The 22,531-nt window shown below is 41.6% G+C and overlaps 1 protein-coding gene across 1 annotated transcript in view; it reads right to left on the minus strand.

The window, feature by feature from the left end:
• MAN1A1 (mannosidase alpha class 1A member 1) overlaps positions 1–22,531 on the minus strand; it is a 186,755-nt gene that overhangs the window by 94,949 nt on the left and 69,275 nt on the right. Inside the window, exons 3-4 of the mRNA XM_006123079.3 lie at positions 18,826–18,941; positions 380–460 (exon numbers count right to left, since the gene is read on the minus strand). Of these exons, the coding sequence (XP_006123141.2) occupies positions 380–460; positions 18,826–18,941 (197 nt within the window). The remainder of the gene's footprint in view (positions 1–379; positions 461–18,825; positions 18,942–22,531) is intronic.

Genomic DNA, 22,531 nt, shown 5'->3' on the forward strand with positions numbered 1-22,531 from the left:
ATGAATAACTTGCCTTGTCACAGTTGTCAATTGTATGAATGGATGACAACACGTTCCAAACTGACCTGTGGGAACCATGTCATCCAAACCCACCTCCAGCAGTATCAACAAACTTCACAACTCCGTAGTTGAACAACAGTATTGATTACTGTTTTACAATTGAATTTTTTTCCCATTAATTATATTTATACAAAGCAATAACCCAGGGAGAAAAGAAAGCAAAAGTCTTCAGACAGACTTGCCAATAGGATACAGTTGCCAAACACGATAGCAACAATCTGTATGGACACTTTTTAATAAGAAGAACGGAGAAAAAAGTTATCCAATTCCAATAGTCTGAATGACTGGAATTTTACGTTGACAATGCAGAAAATCTTACCTCTTCTCCAGAAAGATAATATGCAGAAAGCAGTCCACCAACAAAACGGATGTTCACTTCAAAAACTGAAATTTCTGCATTCTAAGGAAAGAAATACATATAGTTATAGCTTGACCTTCAGTTTTCTATAAAAAAAATCAGTGTTTGTTTTATAAGGAAATAGTGGCATGTTACTTCAGGCTACATATAATGTATTCACAATTTCAGTTATAGCAGAAAAAAATCTCAAGCACACTATCCTTCACCTTTACTTTGTGGGCATTTAACTCCATTACTGCCATGTCATCATGCAGAGTGAAAAATGGTTTGAATCATAACCCTTCAAAAGTACTAGTTCTTCCTCACTTTAAACATCCTGTACAACTTTAGTGCTGACTAGTTTTGGACTCAGTTGCATGGGGCAGAGGAGATTCAAGCCTCCTACATTTTGGTATGCTTTTCCCCTAGTATTTTTCTTCATACAAGTGATTCAATACCTGTGTACAGAATGTGCTCCCAGATCAAATGTGTTTGTTAGACTTCCACTGGACCACTGTTTCCTACCTCAATCTAATAGATAAATTTAAAGACAAATTATGCCTAGCAGTTGTATTAATTAATTATAAAAAATGGACTAAATAAGCACAATCTTTTATGTTGGTCTTTTCTCAGCAGCTCTTGGCCCACTGTAATTTTACAGATCGATATTATGAAAAGTTCTCATGGAACAAAATTGCTTTAACGGGAAAAAAAGAAAATCAGTGGTTCTTTTGTGTCTGCTCTTCCGAAATGTAGGATAACTAACATTTGATAATGTCATTTCAATGAGACATGATTTCTGAATACAGATAGTTTAAAAATTACTGCAACTGATTGTTCGCAATGTATTTTGTTTAAATGTTGCCTTCATTTTGCAAATGAAAGGTCAAATTAACTTAGATGACACTTCAGTTAAAAATACTAGAGAGGGCAGCACATTAGTACTAATGATCCTGCCAGACACTCATAGCACAAGGACTGCTTAAGACCGCAGTGAGTTTGTATCAGACAAAAGATCTGAATTGTGGAGCAGGAGCAAGGGAAAAGGAGTGCAGGGTGACTGTCAATTGCTAGAGTGGTTAAAAACTACTATGAAGTTAGTGAGTTTCCCAATGAACAACAATTATATTTTTGTAGTGTCATAACTGCATGAAGATCTGGCTGCAGAATAAATAGGGCGTGCTAAAGAAACAGCAGATGCAGCTTCTAAAAGATATATAATGAGCTCAAAAGACAGCATAAACAACATAGAACTAAAATCAGTGAGGGTATGTCTACACTACAAAGTTAGTTCGAACTAACGGACGTTAGTTCGAACTAACTTTAATAGGTGCTACACTAGCGCTCCGCTAGTTCGAATTTGAATCGAACTAGTGGAGCGCTTAGTTCGAACTAGGTAAACCTCATTTTACGAGGACTAACGCCTAGTTCGAACTAGCTAGTTCGAACTAAGGGCTGTGTAGCCCTTTAGTTCGAACTAGTGGGAGGCTAGCCCTCCCCAGGTTTCCCTGGTGGCCACTCTGGCCAACACCAGGGAAACTCTATGCCCCCCTCCCGGCCCCGGACCCCTTAAAGGGGCACGGGCTGGCTACGGTGCCCGTGCCAGGTGCAAGCCTGCCAGCACCCAGCTAGCAGACCCTGCACCTGGCACGGCACAGAGCCACCCACCCGATGCCCCCCAGCCCACCCCCTCTTGCCGGGACCAGGCTGGCGGCTCCCGGGAGCTTGCCCTGGACCGCAAGAGGCGGGCACCTTCCTGGGCTAGTGCGGACATCGTGGACCTCGTCCATGATCTCCGCACTAGGCACAGGAAAGTGGCTGTCTAGGGCAGGAGAGCTGCCAGCCTGGCCACCCAGGACCAGGTGTGCATGAAAATCAAGGGGGTCCACTGAGACCCCCGACACTGAGCCCTGAGCTTACAATGGCCGTACTGGGTCAGACCAAAGGTCCATCTAGCCCAGTAGCCTGTCTGCCAACAGCGGCCAACCCTAGGGACCCTGGAGGGGATGGACCGAAGACAATGACCAAGCCATTTGTCTCGTGCCATCCCTCTCCAGCCTTCCACAAACTTTGGGCAGGGACACCACTCCTACCCTCTGGCTAATAGGACTCCATGGACCCAACCTCCATCACTTTATCTCACTTCCCTTTAAACTCTGTTCTAGTTGTAGCCTTCACAGCCTCCTGCAGCAAGGAGTTCCACAGGTTAACTATTTGCTTTGTCAAGAACAACAACTTTCTCTTACTAGTTTCAAGCCTGCTACCCATTCCTTTCCTTTGGTGTCCTCTAGTCCTTCTTTATGGGAACTCAGGAAGAACTTTTCTGAATGCACCCTCTCCACCCAACCCCTGCTTTTAGAGACCTCTATCCTGTCCCCCCTCCGTCTCCTCTTTTCTAAGCTGAACAGTCCCAGTCTCTGTAGCCTTTCTTCATCTGGGACCTGTTCCCAACCCCTGATCATGTTAGTTGCCCTCCCCTCTCCCAGCCTTTCTCTTCCCCTCTCCCACCTCCTTTTCCCAGTGTCCCCCAGTTTTTTTCAATAAAGACAGAGTCAATGTTGGAAGAAACGTTATCTTTATTTTGTACATCAATAAGAAGAGGGGCTAGGGAAGGGTAAGTGGAAGGAGGTGAGGGAGGAATGGGGTACGAGCCCCCGATGGGGAGGACTGGGCTGGCTCTGCGGGCTTCTGGGGGTGGAAGCTCTCCTGCAGCCCCCCAATTACTCTCTCTCCCCAGATGGCAGCCTGCGGCAAGTGCAGCCGGGCTGATGGCCGAGTGGTGTGATGTGCCCAGTGTGGGCACTCAGGGCACTCCAAGCCAGAACTTCTTTGGAAGCGGGGCACCCCTTAGAACTGTGTGTCCGGGGTGGGGGTCGGGACCCTTTAAGCGCAGCCCTCGGCTAGCCTGAGACAGCATCTCCATGCTCTAAGTCCTCCTTTTATGCCCTGCCGGCACTGCTTCCGGCCATCCTTAAGCCCTGTTCAGAGTCCACTCAATGTGGACTTACTAGTTCGAACTAGCAAAACGCTAGTTCGAACTAGTTTTTAGTTCTAGACGCGTTAGTTCGAACTAGCTTAGTTCGAATTAACTAATTCGAACTAAGTTAGTTCGAACTAGCGCTGTAGTGTAGACGTACCCTGAGATATGAGCATAAAAGATGGAATGTTTTACAGTACAGAAAGTACAGGTTTAAGAAACTATTTAGGAGGCTGTTCCAAACTTACATTGTGTGAAAGCAAGGCCAAAGTCAGCCTGAGAGGTCCAATAATTTGTGTGGGGCTCACCATTTATTTATTCCTGGAATCTCCACCAATCATCTGGCTATGGGAGACTACATTTTCCAGTATTCCTCCCTTTGTCCGCTTTCACTTTTAAGAATTAGGCTATATAGAGAATTTGTGCATTATGCAGTCATTGCTTCACCAATCCCACAAACCCAGTAGAGGTCTAATACTCAGGACAGGGGTGGGAACCTCTTTTTGGTTGGGGCCACTGACCAACAGAAAAAAAAAAAAAAATCAGTCCCAGGCCACACGCAAGTGACAAAGCAGAAACAAAACAAAAATCACACACATCACGCTCACCAACCTGGTCACAAGCGAGAAGAAAAAAAACTTCACAGATGTGGCCCCCGACTGAGAAGCAGAAAAAAAAAAAAAAAAAAAAAAGATATTCACCTCACCTAGGGAGGGGGCTGCTAAAAACAAGCTGGAGATGTGGGGTAAGGATATTAAATATCTGTTAACTGAATAGTCGATTAACCTCATGAATTCTTACCTGTTATCTGACTATTCTGTAGTTCCCAGGGAACTCGCTGGCAGTGAGTGTGCTCCAGCCCCATTCCCGGGAAACCACCTGCACTCCATACTGCTGCCCCTCTATCAGAGGCAGCAGTGCGGGGAGTCAGACAGGAGCTGGTCTGTGGGGGGAGCCAGTTTAAAAACTAGCTCCCCTCACAGACCAGCTGCTTGCCACCCCACGCTACTGCCTCTGGTACGTCCACATCTTGAGGCGACCACATCTGTATGCAGAATTCATCTCAAAAAAGATATATTGGCATTAGAAAAGGTTCAGAGAAGAGCAACAAAGATGATAAGGGGTTTGGAATGGATCCCATATGGAGAAAGATTAAAAAGACTGGGACTTTTCAGCCTATAAAAGAGATTAAGGCGCGAGGAATATGATAGAGGTCTATAAAATCATAATTGGTATGGAAAAAGTGAATAAGGAAAAGTTATTTACTTTTTCCCACAATATAAGAATATAAGAACTATTCCTGCCATGCCCCCCTGGTGGTCATCAACCCTGGGGCATAACGGAGCGGTCGACCAAGGCTTCTCTTGTCGACCAAGCCACATCTTGACTCACGTGCTGTGCCGACGACCAGCTGTGCTGACGACCAGCTGAGCCGGCACAGTGCGGCAGCCATTTTTATTTTAATGAAGCTGGGGATATTTAAATCCTCGCTTAATTGACTGTCAGGTATCCTATTTTACATGCCTCTGCTGACAGAGGCATGTAGTCTAGACATACCCAAATTCTCTCTCCAAAAGGAACAGGCTACTGATGTCAGCCTTAGGAATCATGGTAAAATTAGGTTTATTGTACTGCAGTATTTAAGATGCAATCTCCTATCTATATTTTTCTTTCCATTACGTTTATCCTACTCAGTTTGTTGAAAGGACAACTACAAAGCGAGATGCGACACTATTTTCTTTGATCATTGGACCCAGTTGAAAATTAAGATGCTTATCATGAAAGAAACATGAAAACAGGGCCAAAGAATTCTAGGACAAACCATTAACTGATGTATCTTTTCCTTCATCACCAATGGAAAAAAGTTTTGGTTAGGGCTCACCCTTCCCTCTCCTCATTTCTCCAAGCCTCAAGATGGAGGCTCTTATTTTTGGTCCTCATATGCACTTCTCTTCCTTCCTCTTTAAACCTCCAAAGGATGATTAAAAAGGACACTATCTAAACCCCTTAGGAGAAATAAATGAGCAAAAATTCAGTTCTTTCCTTCAGAAAATAACCCCATTTAGGGCCAAAGGGAAATTGATCCCTGATGTTCACTTTTTAAAACTCATAAAGGAGTGGTTAAGGTACTCTTATGGCACACATGAATCTGTGTTCCTCTCAACACTTATTTTGTCATTCTTTTTATTATCCTCAGCAGCCTAATGTGACACATACCAGTATGTGCCTTGTTGGCTTGCTAAAGATAAAGCCCGTTGGAAGGATTTCCTTTTACACAAAAAAAGTCAATAAAAATACTCACACTCTGGTTTGCTGAACTTGTCTACAGAAAAGGATATTCTAACACATTAGCCACACTGGATGGAAAGTCTTCTCTTATCTCACTCTAGCCCTGCTTACTGCTTTGCCAAACAGCAGTGAACACTCTAGACATTGTATCTAGACGACATCACATCTGTTTGTTAATCACATTCTCCAGCACTCATGAGTCTGTTTTCACTGTTCAGAGCACGGTGAAGTGAACAGAAAGTGTATCCCACATGCTTTCTGGGTATAGTGTACTGTGCCACCCAGTGGCACTGAGACCACAGCCTTAGCGGATAGCCAGATGACTTAACGCATACAATAGAGGCTCATGACCTGAGCTCCAGAGCTCCCAGGTTCAATTCCACCCACAGATGACCAGCATAACAGAAGCACGTGTGATAGGCCTGCTCCCTTAAGCCATGTCTACACTAGGAAACTCTCAAAATTACTAAATTCGATTTAAGAACTCCCAATTTAACAAATTTGAACAAGCATATCCTCCCTACAAGGGAAACATCGAAATTAGTACAAGGCAGGCTCTGTTAACATGGACATGCTACCTCAAAATCAGAGCCTCTGGAGAGCTGCAAGAGGCCTCCCTGAGGCCAATACATTTAAATTAGCAGCACACTAATGTTATTTCAAAATTAGCATTACTCCTTGTGAAAAGCAGGAATACAGAGTTTAAATTCCGCGGCCTGTTTTGAAGTAACAGGCTTGATAATGTGGATGCATTGCTTATAAAAAAAAAATCGAACGGGGAGGGAGGAGACACTTTATTTTGGAATAAAGTCCTAGTGTAGACCAGGGCTAACCGTCTTTTTAATTACTGGAAAGTGCATTCCCTCCCCAAACACTCATACAACTAAAAAATGAGCGCCTCCACGAAGTTCTTCCAGTTACAAGGAGGGATACAGAACGACACATTTCTGACAACACTGTTAAACTGGCTGCTTACAATCCCCATGCTGTGCTACAGGGAAGCATCTGACAGGGTCCTTAGCACATTCACACTGCAGTGATTATGCTCAGGGGAAGGTTGGGGTGGGAGGAATGTACTAGCTGAAAACATTCCCTTCTCTGTGGCCTGAATGGAACATTGGCTGAGGGAACCCTACCACATTCAAATTTCTTTGTGAAGTACTTCTGTTAACTGTAGCATAAACAAAACCCACAAGCTTTTAGGGTCTTTACATATTGCCATGCTGTTACCAGATATTTTATAGTGCAGCCAGCTGTGCCAAAGAGGACAGGAAAGCAAAACAAACAAGAACACCTGGTGAAGACCTCTGCTTCTTACACACATCAGATCATAAGGGACAAAAGCAAGACATCCCATTTTTCAATACAGTGTCTAGCAAGAATATCTGCTGCAAAGTAAAGGGAATACTTTGAACAAGGCACAGCAAAATTCTAACAAAAGCAATTTTACTGTCTTTTCTTACTCAAAATACAGGCAGTCCCCAGTTTACATACAAGATAGGGACTGTAGGTTTGTTCTTAAGTTGAATTTGTATGTAAGTCGGAACTGGTACATATTGTAGGGGAAACTGTAGCCAAACATTTCTCCAGAGCTCAGTTATATTCTCCCACACCTCACTTCCCTCAGTCCTTTATTCTCAAGCTGAGGTGTCTGCTGAGAAAAGCCGCTCCGCGTCTCCCTGGTGTGCTGGGGGGAAGCAGCTAGTGCGGGGTTGCCTCACCCCGTTTGTAAGTAGGGATCCGATGTAAGTCGGATCCATGTAACCCGGGGACTGCCTGTACAGTATATTCATTGTTTTATACATGTACTCCAAGCTCTATATAATAGTAGGATGAATACATTTTGAAGGGAAGAAAAATTTTAGTAAAGGTCTTTTTCAACTAAAATAAAAACCATGCACAACAGTGAAAGCACAAACTTTATAAAAAGGGAGCATTCATCTGAACAAATGGGCTGTGCCCACGAAAGCTTATGATACCATCTACATTTTTTGTTAATCTTTAAGGTGCTGCAGGATTATTCATTGTTTAAGTTTTTTCTATTAGACTAACACAGCCACCCCTCAAACTATAAAAAGGGAGCTATCCAATCTAGCATAAACAGTATAAGCAACAGGAGTCTGTAAGGGCTTGTCTAGACTACGGGGAAGATTAGAAAGAGGATATGCAAATTTTCCTCAAAAAATGAGGTTTGCACCTCTTTTCAACAAAGGGAGGGGGCTTGCTGAAAAAGCTCCATCTGAACTACTTTCACTTTCGAAAGAAGATATGCATTCGAAAGAAGAGCAGGGCTCTTAGCTGTGCTGGAGCAGCTGGCCCCACAAATAACGTTTAACAGGTTAACTGATTAACTGGGATTTTACATTCCTACTAAGGATTTTAAGAGGCAGATAATTGGGCAACCATGTAGTCAGTACCATTTGTATTGACTACACAATTAGTAGATAAGGGTATGTCTACACTACCCCGCTAGTTCGAACTAGCGGGGTAATGTAGGCATACCGCACTTGCAAATGAAGCCCGGGATTTGAATTTCCCGGGCTTCATTTGCATAAGCGGGGAGCCGCCATTTTTAAAACCCCGCTGGTTCGAACCCCGTGCAGCGCGGCTACACGGGGCTCGAACTAGGTAGTTCGGACTAGGATTCCTATTCCGAACTACCTAGTTCGAGCCCCGTGTAGCCGCGCTGCACGGGGTTCGAACCAGCGGGGTTTTAAAAATGGCGGCTCCCCGCTTATGCAAATGAAGCCCGGGAAATTCAAATCCCGGGCTTCATTTGCAAGTGCGGTATGCCTACATTACCCCGCTAGTTCGAACTAGGAGGGTAGTGTAGACATACCCTAAGAGAAGGCACTCAGATGGAGCTATCCCCATTGTGGCTCTGCAGTTTAAATTTAGTAAGAGCCGGGCACATAGCCCGCTCCAACTACATGATACTGCAGCGCTTCAGTGGGGGTAGCTCCTGGACCTGGCCTGAGCTGGGCTTGCTCAGTCCAAGCTTGCACTGGGTTCAGCAGCCCTTGTCTGCAGAGGGTCTCAGTGGATCCCTGCTGGGACCGCGGAGAGGGGCTTCTGCTGGAGCATCCTCCCCTACTCCCTCATCGATCTGAGGCAGCAGCACAGGGATGGAGTGGCACCAGAGAGATGGTGCTGGGGGAAATCAGCTTTTAAGCCAGCTCCCCCTAGCACCAGCTCCTGCTTTTTCCCATTCCCCTCTGCCACTTGCTGCCTCTGCAGGGGGAAATGTGAGTAGTCAACTCAACCACCTGATAAGCCTAGGCTTATCATGTAGTCAACCAACTACTCTTTTACATCCTTAATTCCTATCCTGAAGCGCTTTGTATTGTGCCTCCAATGATGGGGATTACATAACCTCTAGGAAGCTTATTCCAGTGCTTAATTATTAAACTTAGAAAGTTTTTGCGAATCTAATTTACATCTCCCTTGCTACAGATTAAGCCCATCACTTGTCCTACTTTTCTTCATAGGTGAGGTTCTCTCAATCATTTTTCTTGCTTTCTGGACTATCCTATTTGTTCCTATTCTTCCTGAAGTGTGGTGACCAAAACATGCTGCAGTACTCCTGCTAAAACCTCACTACTGCCAAGCAAAGTGAAACAGTTACCATCCATCTCTTGCATACAAGACTACTGTTCTATGCCCCAGAATGATTTTAGCTTTTACAGCTGCACCATATTGTTGGCTCACACTCAGTGTCTCTATGTCTACACTACAGGCTTCTTGTGCAAGAAGCTTTTTGCGGATGAGATCTTCCGCAATAACTTCTTGCACAAGACAGCGTCCACACTGCAAAAGCGCATTGAAAAATAGATGCGCTTTTGCGCAAGAGAGCGTCCAGACTGCATGAACGCTCTCTTGAAAGAAAGCGCTGATAGCTATCCACAGAATGACCACCAGGGCACCTGTGCTTTTTCCTCTTTTTGTGCAACCCTCCACCCCCATGCTCGTCCACACACACCTTTTTGCACAAGAACTCCTGCGCAAAAAGGAGTTATTTCTCTTAGGAGGAATACCTACACCAGAAAACCCCCCACTGTTCTTCCATTTTACTTGCACAAAAACACACTCTGTAGTGTAGACCTAGCCTTTGTGATCCATTATAACCCCCACGTCATTTTCAGCAGTTCTACTGCTGAGCCAGTTATTCCCCATTGTGTGTTGGTGTATTTTCTTCTCCTTCTTAGGTATAATACTTAGAGTGTTCATTTAAAAGTGTTCTAATTTCATGTTGTTGAATTCAGACCAACTCTTCCAGTTCTGAATTCTAAGACTATCCTCTGAAGTATTTGCAACCCTCCCAGCTTGGTGTCATCTGCGTATTTTATAAGCTCTCTCTCTGTACAACTATCCAAGAAATTAATGAAAAATATTTAATGCCGCTGGACCCAGTACAGACTCCTGTGGTAACCCATTAGATATTGTCCTTCAAGTAGGACAGTAAATCATTGGTAACTATTCTATGGTTAATCAACCTCACTGTTCCAACTGAAAAATCAGTCTCAAATTTTTAATGTGTCAGACTTCATCTTCCAGCCATTGGCCATTCTTCTAAATCAAATGAAGAAAAGAATGAAACCTTCAGTACCTCATATTTTCTCCATATGATAATATGTTTACACTCTCTCTCCCCCCTCCACAAGTCACCTCACAATCCGTGTAACACTTAAACAGACTGAGCTGTAAGTCTCTCTTTAGAAGAGATTTTCCCAAAGCATTTGACCCAAAACAGTCTTTTAAAAACAGACAGCAGAACTGTACGCAATATTCCAGTATTTGTCTGAACAATATGGCATACTGAGGTCAAGTCACCTCCCTACTAGCTATATCCTGTTTGTACACTGGTCCTTTAGATCACAGCATCACTCTGGGAGCTCATGTTGAGTTACTTGTCTGCTCAGACCCCTAGATCTATTTCTTCCATTAACTTCCTTTACAAGATACAGATCACAATTCTGAGGGTATGACCCTCACCTTTTGCTCCTAAATTGAGAGATTTTCATTTAGCTACATTAAAATGTGGTGTTTGAACTGACCCAGATTGACAAGTGAGACAGCCCGGTCCTGATTATTTACTATTCAGGCAGTCTATGTAATCTGTACATTTTATGCAGGTTAATTTTATTTTTTACTTTCAGAAGATAGATAAAATATTAAATAGTGTGGGGCCTTGTATAAATCACCATGGAACTACAGTAGAAAATCATCCCTACTGACTCTTAACTCGCCGTGACAACTATTTCACCATTTCTTCATGCGCTTAACATGTGATTGGTAAGTCTCAGAGAGGTAGGCGTATTAGTCTAACTTTAAAAACAATGAGTAGTCCTGTGGCACTTCAGAGGCTAGTACAGTAGATCACGAGCATTTTGTGGGCAAAACCCACATCTTCAGGTGAAGTGGGTTTTGCCCGTGAAAGCTCATGATACTACATGTGATTATAATTAAAAAAAACACCTAGTCCTATAAAATGTTAAACTTCAGTTAAACATGAGTCAACAGTGTGACACTCTTGCAAAAAAGCATGCAAACATGATTCTGGGATGCATTAATAGGAGTGTTGTGAGCAAGGCATGAGAAGTCATTCTTCCGCTCTACTCTGTGCTGACTACGACTCAATTGGAGTATTATGTACAGTTCAGGGCACCACTTTTCAAGAAAGATGTGGAGAAATTGGAGAAAGTCCAGAGAAGAGTGACAAAAATGATTAAGTGTCTAGAGAACATGACCTATGAGGGAAGACTGAAAGAACTGGGCTTGTTTAGATTAGAAAAGAGAAGACAGAGGGTACATAATAGCTGTTTCCAAGTATCTAGAAAGGTGTTACAAGGAAGAGGGAGAAAAACTGTTCTCCTTGGCTTCTGACAGGACAAGCAAGGGGCTTAAATTGTAGTCAGGGATGTTTAAGTAAAACTTCGTAACTGGCAGGGTGGTTAACCCTGGAATAAATTGCTTATGGGGAGTTGTGGAATCTCAATCACTGGAGATATTTAAGAGCAAGTTAGACAGAGCCCTATCAGGGATGAACTAGACAATGACTGGTCCTACTGTGAGGGCAGGGGACTGGACTCTGACCTCTTGAGGTCCCTTCCAATTCTATGAAAATAGTGTCAAATGATACCACATCACATGCCTTACAAAAGCCTAAGCATATTATACCACCGCAGTTACCGTTATCAACCAAACTTCAAGTCTCAATAAATCCAGTAAAGTTTGACAAGATCCATTTCCCACAAAACCATATTGACAGGCATTAATTATATCCCTACCTTAGTAATTGCTTAACATCTTCCACAGTTAATGATGTATGGGAAAGTACTCCATCATTCTTACGCAGTACAAGCACCTCATCCTGCTTCTTTCATAGCACAACAAATATTTATAAAATACTCTGCCAGTTATGCAAGACTAACAACAGTTACCAGGTCCATCTATTCATTTGTTTTCTGTCTTTTATAAAGACCAACTGAACTTCAAATTTTCACTTTATCTCATCTCACATCAGCTGAAGAGCATCTGATCAGTCACAGAGGGAATTAAATGCAACTTGTCCTCAAGGGCCAGTCTTCCTGTGACAAATACAGCCACTCCCTGAGTTACAACCACCTCCACTTACGACCAAAGCGGTCGTAAATGCAGATCCGAATTACGAATGGCGATCCACGCTTACGAACAGCGTGGTCGCCATGTAACTCTATGGGATCCGAGTTACAAACACTTCGAGTTACAGACCAAGTGTTGGTCCATAACTTATTCGTAACTCAGGGAGCGGCTGTACTTTATGAATTCTGATCCCGTTGCTACTTCAAAGCAAAATGTAACATTTTCTCGAAATAATAATTTAACATGTTTATAGTAGGAATGTGAATGGGTAACCAGTTAAAAATCGATTGCCTGGTAAGCACTTCCCTTTGCCCGCAGCCCACTATGCTAGCTCCCAGCATGTGCAGGCTAAGAGCTGGCAGCCTCACAGAGACATAAGTGAGGACAGAAGGAGCAGCAGGAAGGAGAGGGGGCATGCAGGAGAAGGCTGCCGGATCGCAGCCCGTATGAGCCTGACAACTCCGGACATGCACAAGTCCTAATTTGTGAATACAGCCGCTCTCTGAGTTACGAACAAGTTACAGACCAACACTTGGTCCGTAACTCGAAGTGTTCGTAACTCGGATCCCATAGAGTTACGTCGCTGTGTAAGCGCGGCTTGCCATTCGTAACTCGGATCTGCATTTACAACCGCTTTGGTCATAAGTGCGGATGGTCGTAAGCGGAGGTGGTTGTAACTCGGGGAGCGGCTATAACTTGCCTGGAAGTCGAGTATTTACATTTTTCCTGTGGATGAAAGCCTGGTATTAAACCAGTACAAGATTGACAGGCGCTAATAACTGTAGTGAAAACCTGTTTAGGCCCTCAGAGGAAGCATACAATACTGCTTCCCTCATTAACCCTTTTGGATGATTGAAAAGAGCTAAGTATCGTCCAACCTTCTACAGTGGAAAAGATGGTTGAGGAAGTGGGGGATTTTCCCTGGTAAATCCTTTGCTTTGTTAGAAAAACTATGACAAAACTTCTCTTTAATTCTAGATCACTCACTAAAAATGCACGAAATGGCTAAAGCTAATCCAAAAATAAAATTGACTGCAACAAGACTGTTGCTTACAATTTTTAAATAGCTTGCCACATTTTAACCAAAATATCAATAATTATGTGAATAAAAAACCCTGTTCATACTTCAACAGCTAAAACCAAATTACAGGTTTTTCTATATTACCAATCAAAAGTCTTTTACACCTGCAATATAACTGACAAATAGGATATTCTAAAACTAGTAAGTTTGAATAATACCCTTGTTTACACAGAATGGTTCAAGCCCAACTGTGCACATTCAGAACATCCATGTCATTCATAATATTTTATTTTCATGCTTGTTTTCTTTCCAATAGACTGACTAGAACAATTACCCGAATTGCTTGAGTCCCTGAGGGCAGAGAGTTGGCATTGCGGAGGAGTCAGGGTTGGGAGATGTGGGGGGCTCAGGGCAGGGGGCTGCTCCCTGGAAGTGGCTGGGGCAGTGCTACTGGCCAGTAGCTATCCCCAGTGTTCATTCTAGGGATAACTGGCCCCGTTCTTGCTACCCCTCTGTGATCATTAGTGAATATAAGGGTACGCCTAGACTACATGCCTCTGGCGACAGAGGTATGTAGATTAGGCTACCAGACATAGGAAAATGAAGCGGCAATTTAAATAATCGCCGCTTCATTTAAATTTACATGGCTGCCACGCTGAGCCGACAAACAGCTGATCAGCTGTTTGTCGGCTCAGCGTGGCAGCCATGTAAATTTAAATGAAGCGGCGATTATTTAAATTGCCGCTTCATTTTCCTATGTCTGGTAGCCTAATCTACATGCCTCTGGCGACAGAGGCATGTAGTCTAGACGTACCCTAACTGTCCCTGCTATCACATCTCTCTCTTTCCATCTCAGGCGAAAATGTCATTCTACACACATCCCATTTCCTGGCACAACCAAACCCTGACCTTGCTTTATGTTATGCAGGAAGCTGCATGCCACATTTGGTTGTCCTAGCTCTTGTTTTGAGCAAGTAGACAGATGGAGACTCAAATATATAGTAGAATCACAGAACACTAAAACTGGAAGAGACCTTGAGAGGTCATCAAGTCCAGTCCCCTGCCCTCACGGCAGGACCAAGCACTGACTAGACCATCCCTGATAGATGTCTATCTAATCTGCTCCTATATATCTCCAGTGATGGAGATTCCACAACCTCCCTAAGCAATTTATTTATTTATATAGGGGATTTACTACACGCCATGATAAATGTATCCTTAGGATCTCCTCTGACCTATCCAAATGTTTTTTTAAATTTCTATTCACCCGAACTACTAAGTGAAAAAAACTATCTTTAAAGTGACTCATTTAAAGTGTACCAACTTGAGTCTATTTGGCAAAATAATAAAAATCAAATATTAACATGACATTTTCAGCTGCTAGTTTAACTAGACTTCAGCAGAGACATCATCCCTCCATTTAATTATTTCAGAATAAAAGCAGCCCTTTTTTTTCCAGGAAGCAGTTTTACTTGAGATTGCTATATTACTAGGAAAACTAGAACATGGTCTACCAACAATAAGCCCATGGGAAGGTTATAACTCTAGGCAGGTCTCAAACCTTACGAATGTACCAAGAAAGTCAGTGTTCATGACAGAAGCCAAATCTGTAGAGAATACAACAGTTGACCTTCTTGGAAGCTTGAGAGTGTATTCTGTATAATAAAAACAAACTATATTTGACAAATGACTAACTCAATTTTAGCCTTTCAGCTTAACATTTGTAGTTCCACTAATCCAACAACCTAAAACTAGCAAAATAAAACTGATGAACACCCTTACGTTTACAAGCTAATAGAAAGCATCTCTTAATTTAGTTAAACTATGTTGCAATACTCTAGTAAGGGCTGGATATAGAGAAATTAAGAGTTTTCCTTCAGCAACCCATTTTTGTGTGCTATATGTTTCTTCATTTTACCCTTGTTGCTTGCTGAATGTAAAGAAAACAAATTTTTAGCTGTGTAAATGGCAGAGTTCTAAAACTAAATGTGTAGAGTTTGAGTCTAAGAGTTGAAATTTAGATTTCAAGTATAATTTTCTTAAACAGCTACCTGAATAATATTTCTCTGCAACAACTGAAACTGTCAGATTAATTTTACATAACCTATACCTATATGCCATCTGTGGAACAATAAATATTTATTAGCTGTGCTGTGCTACTGCACAGATAAAAATAATCCTTTGCATGGATAAAAAGATGTTACTAAAAATGTAACAAAAAGGTAATATAAAAAAATGAAGGAAGTCAACAAAATGTTAACTACTGGAAGATAATGTGATAAATATTTCAGCAGAGATACAGTCATATGGACAAAGAATGGAGCCTGATCTCCCTCCTCCTCCCCCGCCACTCTATGTAAGTTCTGAGCCTTAAGTAGTATTTGTAGCTAACTTACCCAAATTAAACTTAGTATTACTCAAAATAAGTTCAGAAATCAAAATAAGATTTTGTAACACCACTTACATTTAACTCAGCCAGCACTCTTAAAAAAACCTACTGATTAATAATGGTTTATGCTATCAGTGCCTATTTTCAAGAGATTCTGCACTAAGAATGCCTTGTTATTTAGAAGAAATTAATTTCAAGAAGTGTCCACGTGGGAGGCTAGTTGGAACAGGCTGTGCCATTTTTACAAAGATATGCTGTTACACCTTGATCAGTATCATGATCTGCAATTCTCAAGTTTACTTGTCGAGCCCTACTGATAAGACAAATAACATAATCTACTTGCCCGTGGTGAGTAGATTACACCCTGGAAGAGCCGATGCGGAGCGATCTGTGTATGCGCAGAGCGCAGAACTGCGTGGCTCGCCATCACTCGGCAAGCCCTGCTTATCAGTATGCATAAAACTACCAAACGTACATAGTAAATTTCAGTATTGTTAACTGTAGAGAAATGTAAACTCTTGATTTGCTGATCATCATCTTGTGTCCTATACCGAAAGAGACTAAAGTTTTCAAATTTAAGCATCTAAAGTTGACAATCAAGTGAAGTGGGATATTATCAAAGGTTCCCAGTAGCCCTATTAAAATGTCATACAATCAGAATACCACATCTGGAAGGGACCTTCAGAGGTTATCAATTCCAGTTTCCTACCATCAAGGCAGAACCAAGCACTGTCAAGATACTCCCTGATCGGTCTATCCAATTTTAAATATCTCCAGTGACGGAAATTCCACAGCCTCCCTATGCAATTTATTCCTCCGTTTAACCAACCTGAAAGTTAGGAAGTTTTTCTTAATGTCCACCCCAAACCTCCCTTGCTACAATTTAAGCCCATTGCTTCTTGTCCTATCATCAGAGGCCAAGGAAAACAATTTCTCCCTCTTCTATGTGACACCCTTTTAGATTCTTGAAAATTATCATGTCTCCTCTAACTCTTCTCTCTTCTAAACTACACAAGCCCAGTTCTTTCAGTCTACCCACATAGCTCATGTTTTCTAGGCCTTGAATCATTTTTGTTGCTCTTCTGTGGACTTTCTCCAATTTCCTCACATCTTTCTTGAAATATGGTGTCAAACTGGACAATACTCCAACTGAAGCCTAATCAGCACAGAGTAGAGCGGAAGAAGGACTTCTCATATCTTGCTCATAACACTTCTGTTTAATACATCCCAGAATCATATTTGCTTTTTTTACAACAGTGTCATACTGTTGACTCATTTAGCTTGTGGTTCAGTATGATCCCTAGATCCCTTTCTTCAGTATCCCTTTCTAGACAGTCGCTTCTCATTCTGTATGTGTGAAACTGATTGCTCCTTCCTAAGGAGTACTTTGCATTTGTCCTTACTAAACTTCGTCCTCTTTACCTCAGACCATTTCTACAGTTAGTCCAAATCATTTTGAATGTCACCCTGTCCACCCAAGTACTTGCAATCCTTCCTAGCTTGGTATAATCTACAAACTTAATACTCATACTCTTTATGCCAATATCTGACTGAACTGTTAATAACTACTCTGAGAACGGTTATCCAGCCAGTCACCCACCCACCTTATAGTAGCCCTTTCTAGGTTGTATTTCCCTAGTTTATTGATAAGGTCATGTGGGACTGTATCAAATGTCTTACTAAAGTCTAGGTATACCACGTCTCCTGCTTCTCCCTTATTCATAAGGCTTGATATCCTATCAAAGAAATGTATCAGATTGGTTCGACATGATTGGTTCTTTACAAATCCATGCTGGCTGTTACCTATCACTTAATCGTCTTCCAGATATTTGCAGATGAATTCCTTAATTACTTGCTCCATTATCTTCCCTGACACAGAAGTTAAACTGACTGGCTCGTAGTTTCCTAGGTTGTTCTTATCTCCTTTTTTATAGATGGGCACTATATGTGCCCTTTTCCAGTCTTCTGGAATCTCTCCCAACTCCCATGACTTTTAAAGATGACAGCTGAAGGCTCAGATACCTCTTCTCTCATCTCGAGTAGTCAAGGATGCATTTCATCAGGCCCTTGTGACTTGAAGATGTCTAACTAAGTAATTTTTAACTTTTTTTTATTTTAAAATCTATATCTACCCCATTTCCACTAGCATTCACTATATTAGGCATCCTGTAACCATCAGTCTTCTTCATGAAAACCAAAACAAAGAAGTCATTAAGCACCTCTGCCATTTCCAAGTTTCCTGTTATTGTTTCTCCCTCTTCACTAAGCAATGGGCCTACCTTTCCTTGGTCTTCCCCATGCTTCAAATATATTTGTAGAACGTCATCTTGTTACTCTGTTTTGTACCTTTGCCTTTCTAATCTTGTCCCTGCGTACTTGACAAGCACTCACCCTTCTTAAAATAAATCTGATTACTTTGATTTAGGACTCAATTGTGGATGCCATTTGGGCCTAAAACTGTACCGTCAGTCAACTAAAAAGTTTTTTTGAATGTACTTGTTTTGCACCATAATGAATCTTTAACCACTACATTTGTTACATTCATTTTACCAAAAAATGGATAGCCTATGTATTACACTCATGTGAGTGGGGTTTTTTTAAGTTCAGAGTTCAAAATAGTATTAGGTAGTTTTGCCTCAACAGCTACTGGAGCATCATTGGGAGGAGGAGGAAAAATGACTGGGCCTGGAACTGTGCAAGAGTGAGGCCTCTTCCATATTTGTTCCAGAGGCACTAGAACTGCCCTGCAGAGACATGTAAACTTGGAGAAAAAAAAAAAAGCATTTCCAGCAAACAGCTAGCCCTGGGGGAAATGAAACCCATACGAGCAAGAGAAGCTGCCAACACAGAAACAGTGACAGTTCAATATCCCCTTTCCTTTTCATTTGGAAAGTCTCTCCTAACATGTGCCCACTCAAAAAAATACCCCACCCTGAACACTGTGACACTAACATGCCATTTGCTCATCATGCTCATCTGATTCCAGGTTACATCTTTGTCTCTTGTGTTGTCTTTACTTAGACTGCATGCTTTATGGAGTAGAAGCTATCTTTTAGTCTTTTTGGACAGTCCTTAGCACCATAGGTTTGTCACTAGGCACTAAAAATAATAAAAACAATCCCAATACTCACCACATTGAAATCTAAGTTTTTTTCTACCCATTCTTTGGCTTCCTTGAATTCATCTTTCATTTCCATGATATACAGTGTATCCAAAGCATCTACTATTGTTGCTCCTTGAATGTTACCTGAAAATACATGGAAATATAATTATATAATCTCTAATGTCAATGTCGACAAGTAAACCTGGTTAAAAATCAACTGACATACAAACAAGAGGATGAGTTTTTAGTCAGTTCATTTTGATTCTCATGCTGGAGCAAAACACTAATGTTTTATATTGGAAATACTGTAGTAGAATGTTTGTTTCACTGACATTCTCCTGAGGGGAAGGAGGATTTGGGTTTTATACCTTGGTTTGGAAGGATTAGATTTGCAATCAGTAAAGATCATGTCAGCAAACGTTGATTTCATTGTACATGCAAAAGCTGATGAAAACATTTCTACTGATTACAGAAATTTACAGCTTGACAAAATAAGAAAAATGCTGCTTGAGAGGTTAGTTTGATTTAAGGATGCTGATTTTGTATTATTTTATAGGTAGTGTTGACGTTTTTACTTTATGGTTATAAAAATAATTTTTTGGATCTCAGTGTCTAATGCTCTTTAATTATTGTCAGAAGGGCCCTCCCCCATCATTTCCACAATTGTCAAATTTTAAATTTGATATACATTTTAAAAACCTTACAAACATCTACTATCCACTGAAATTACATACAGAAAATATCACTTTTTGCCAACATACTTACTCCACACATAAAATTTGGGCCCAATGTAACTGATAATGTCCCTGCAAATAGTAACAGCAGCTTTAATAGTTTTGCCTTTAAAAGACTGACAGAAGTGCACAACTAAGATCTACTACAAGTGAAATACTAGTTAATGTTGCATTTGTGAAAAGTTTGAATCTTTTTAAGTCTGTCCGTCAGCGGCTTTGTCTTGTCTAGTTAGTGAATACCAAACAGCCTCTGAGAGGATCTTGAAATACTTTAGTCACAATGTGTAAGTTTCACAGCATCAAAAGTTAGGGAATACTATTCTAATTTTGTAGGGTCCCACTGGATTACTTAACAGAGCAAGCAACAGGCCCCTGAATCTTCTAATTATGCACTGCAATCAAAAAATCATCCTTTCTCTAAGTGAATTTTGTTTATATTCTACTTGGCCCTACCTGGATCTCAAGTAAGCTCACCTACAATTATTTGTATTACGGTTGTTCCTAGGAGCTCTTCTCAGGGACCAGGTCCCATTGTGGGAGGCACTGTACACACTGAACAAAAACAATCCCTGCCCCACAGAGCTAACAAGCTAAATGTAAGCTTAGACACAATAAATGGATATGGACAGTAGGGATGGATGTAAGAATGTAGCCATTTAAATGGTTAATCAGTAAGCATTAGCTTACATGTTTCTGTAACTGTTGCAGGCCGATTCCTGACCCTGCTGCCGGGAAGCTGACTGCCACTCTATGCTTCTGGCTCTGCATCAGAGCCTGCAGCATGGGGCAGCAGCCGACCTTGCCGGGAGCCTTATAAGCCTGCTTCCCATGTGTACTGGCTTCTAGAGAGCCAGCTGCCGCCCCATGCTGTGAGCTCGGTATCAGTCTGCAGCATGGGATAGCAGCCTGCTCTCCAGGAGTGGGGCCAGCAGCTGGTTGCTTGTGCGCTAGTAAGCTTGCTCCCTATGCACACTGGATCCAGCTGCCAGCCCTGCTCCCAGGGAGCTGACTGTACTGCAGTGCCTGCAGTATAAACTTTATACTGCAGAGCCCGCAACATGCAACCATATAACTGCTAAGAACTTAACGGTTATGATTACATTAACAACCGCTTTTTAACATCCCTAATGAACAGCTGTATCTTTTCTTCATCTCAGTGTGCACGTCAACCAATTTATCTTCCAATGCAAGCACAGAAGAGGTAGTAAATGCTATTTTTAGAGCTTGTTCTGGTGATTCACGAAGGCTGCAGTCTTCCTTCTTGATTTTGTAGACTGAAGTCAGTTTATCACAGCTTTCAATTTTTAAAAAGTGCTATACTATTTTGTTGCAAAACAAAATGCACCAGAAGCGTTTAAAACTGCCACTGACTTTTTCCGGAAGATTCATGAACCAATCGCACTGGAGCAGGGCAGTTGAGGAAGTTACTTGAGTTACTTGGCTATTGGCTTTAGGCTGCCTCAAGATTCCTGCAAATCGGGAATATAGTACTAATCAATTACTGAACAGCCATAGCCCACAATGGCACAGCTTGTTGCAGCTCCCATGCATATTCAGTTGCAAAGAAACACTGGTCACAAGGGCATGGAGAAATTCCTTAGATACTATGGAGGTACTAATATGGTGATTGAGCACTGTATAAAAACTTGGATTAATAAAAATCTTTTTTAAAATTTGAATATGAAACAAATTAAGTCTTGCAGTACAACTGTCAGCTCTTCAGTGCAAAATCTCTGCAAGATTTTATGATGGGCACGGAATGTGGCAGGAGCCCAGCACCCATAAAGCAAAAAACACAAGGTCAGCACTGCTATCACAGCAGGTTTGCCACACCTGCAGTTTAGTGGTAATTAAATGCTATAGTTAATAGAACCTCTGCTTCTAGAATACTATGTCTTTAAATGATTAAACTAAAATTATAGACTGAGCAAAAATGAGGGGAATTCATGGGAAGTGTAATACACCACACCAAATTAAAAAGACATAACTAACATAAAAAAGTGGACATATCAGGTAAGGCCAAAGGTCAGTCTAGCCCAATATCCTGTCTTCTGACAGTGACCAAGGCCAGGCGCCCCCGAGAGAATCAACAGGTAGTGATACAATGATTCATCCCCTCACCCATTCCCAGCTCCGGACAAACAGAGGCTAGAGATGCCATCCCTGTCCATCCTGGCTAACAGCCGCTGATGGACCTGTCCTCTATGAATTTATCTAGTTCTTTTTTGAACCCTGCTATAGTCTTGTCCTTCACAACATCCTGTGGTAAGGAGATCCAGAGGCTCCATGTTATTTCAAATATATGTATGTTCTTATCCCAAAGAAGATTAGTTAATACTAAGTACACTTGGTGAGGAGCCGGATTTACTCAATTCAATATTTTAATTTACTTTTTATTCTGGTTTACATGTGTGATCTAATTGTGTTGTGCATAGCAGCACTTAGATGTAATGGCTAACATTTGATAGCATTAGTTTGCCTGTGAATTCGTTTAGCTGAGAAGAGATTTTAGAAATCATGTTTTTAGTTGCCAGTGTAACTTTACCACTGTCCTACTATTTTGAAATATTTTAGCAAAACAGAAATAAATTAGCAATGTGGGTTTGTACTATTACTACAAAGCAATACTATATTTCTGTGTTGAACAGCAGCACAAATTGCAGTTCGGGTTTCCTGTTTTACTGTTTTGAGCTTCCAGGAATTCTGCTTCTTCATGGAACAGATAAGCAATTTGACTCATTGTACAGAAAAGGCACAGCTGCTAATTTTTGTAAGAGCCTTGTTTGAAAGACATGGTACAGTCCTATAATTCATTTTTTTCTATCTTTGTGCATTTGTTACAACTGTGCATTTATCTCTTGCACTGTGATGTTGATTCCCAGATGCTTATCTACTCCATTTGACTCTAATGACCTCTTGCACCATGTTAACATCTTATCTGTTTCACCCCTGGTTTAGTTAGGACAGTTCATTTCACTGAAAAAATGGTCTTTCACCAAC

Source organism: Pelodiscus sinensis, chromosome 3 (genome assembly GCF_049634645.1).
Source record: "Pelodiscus sinensis isolate JC-2024 chromosome 3, ASM4963464v1, whole genome shotgun sequence".
NCBI classification, from domain to species: Eukaryota; Metazoa; Chordata; order Testudines; family Trionychidae; genus Pelodiscus; species Pelodiscus sinensis.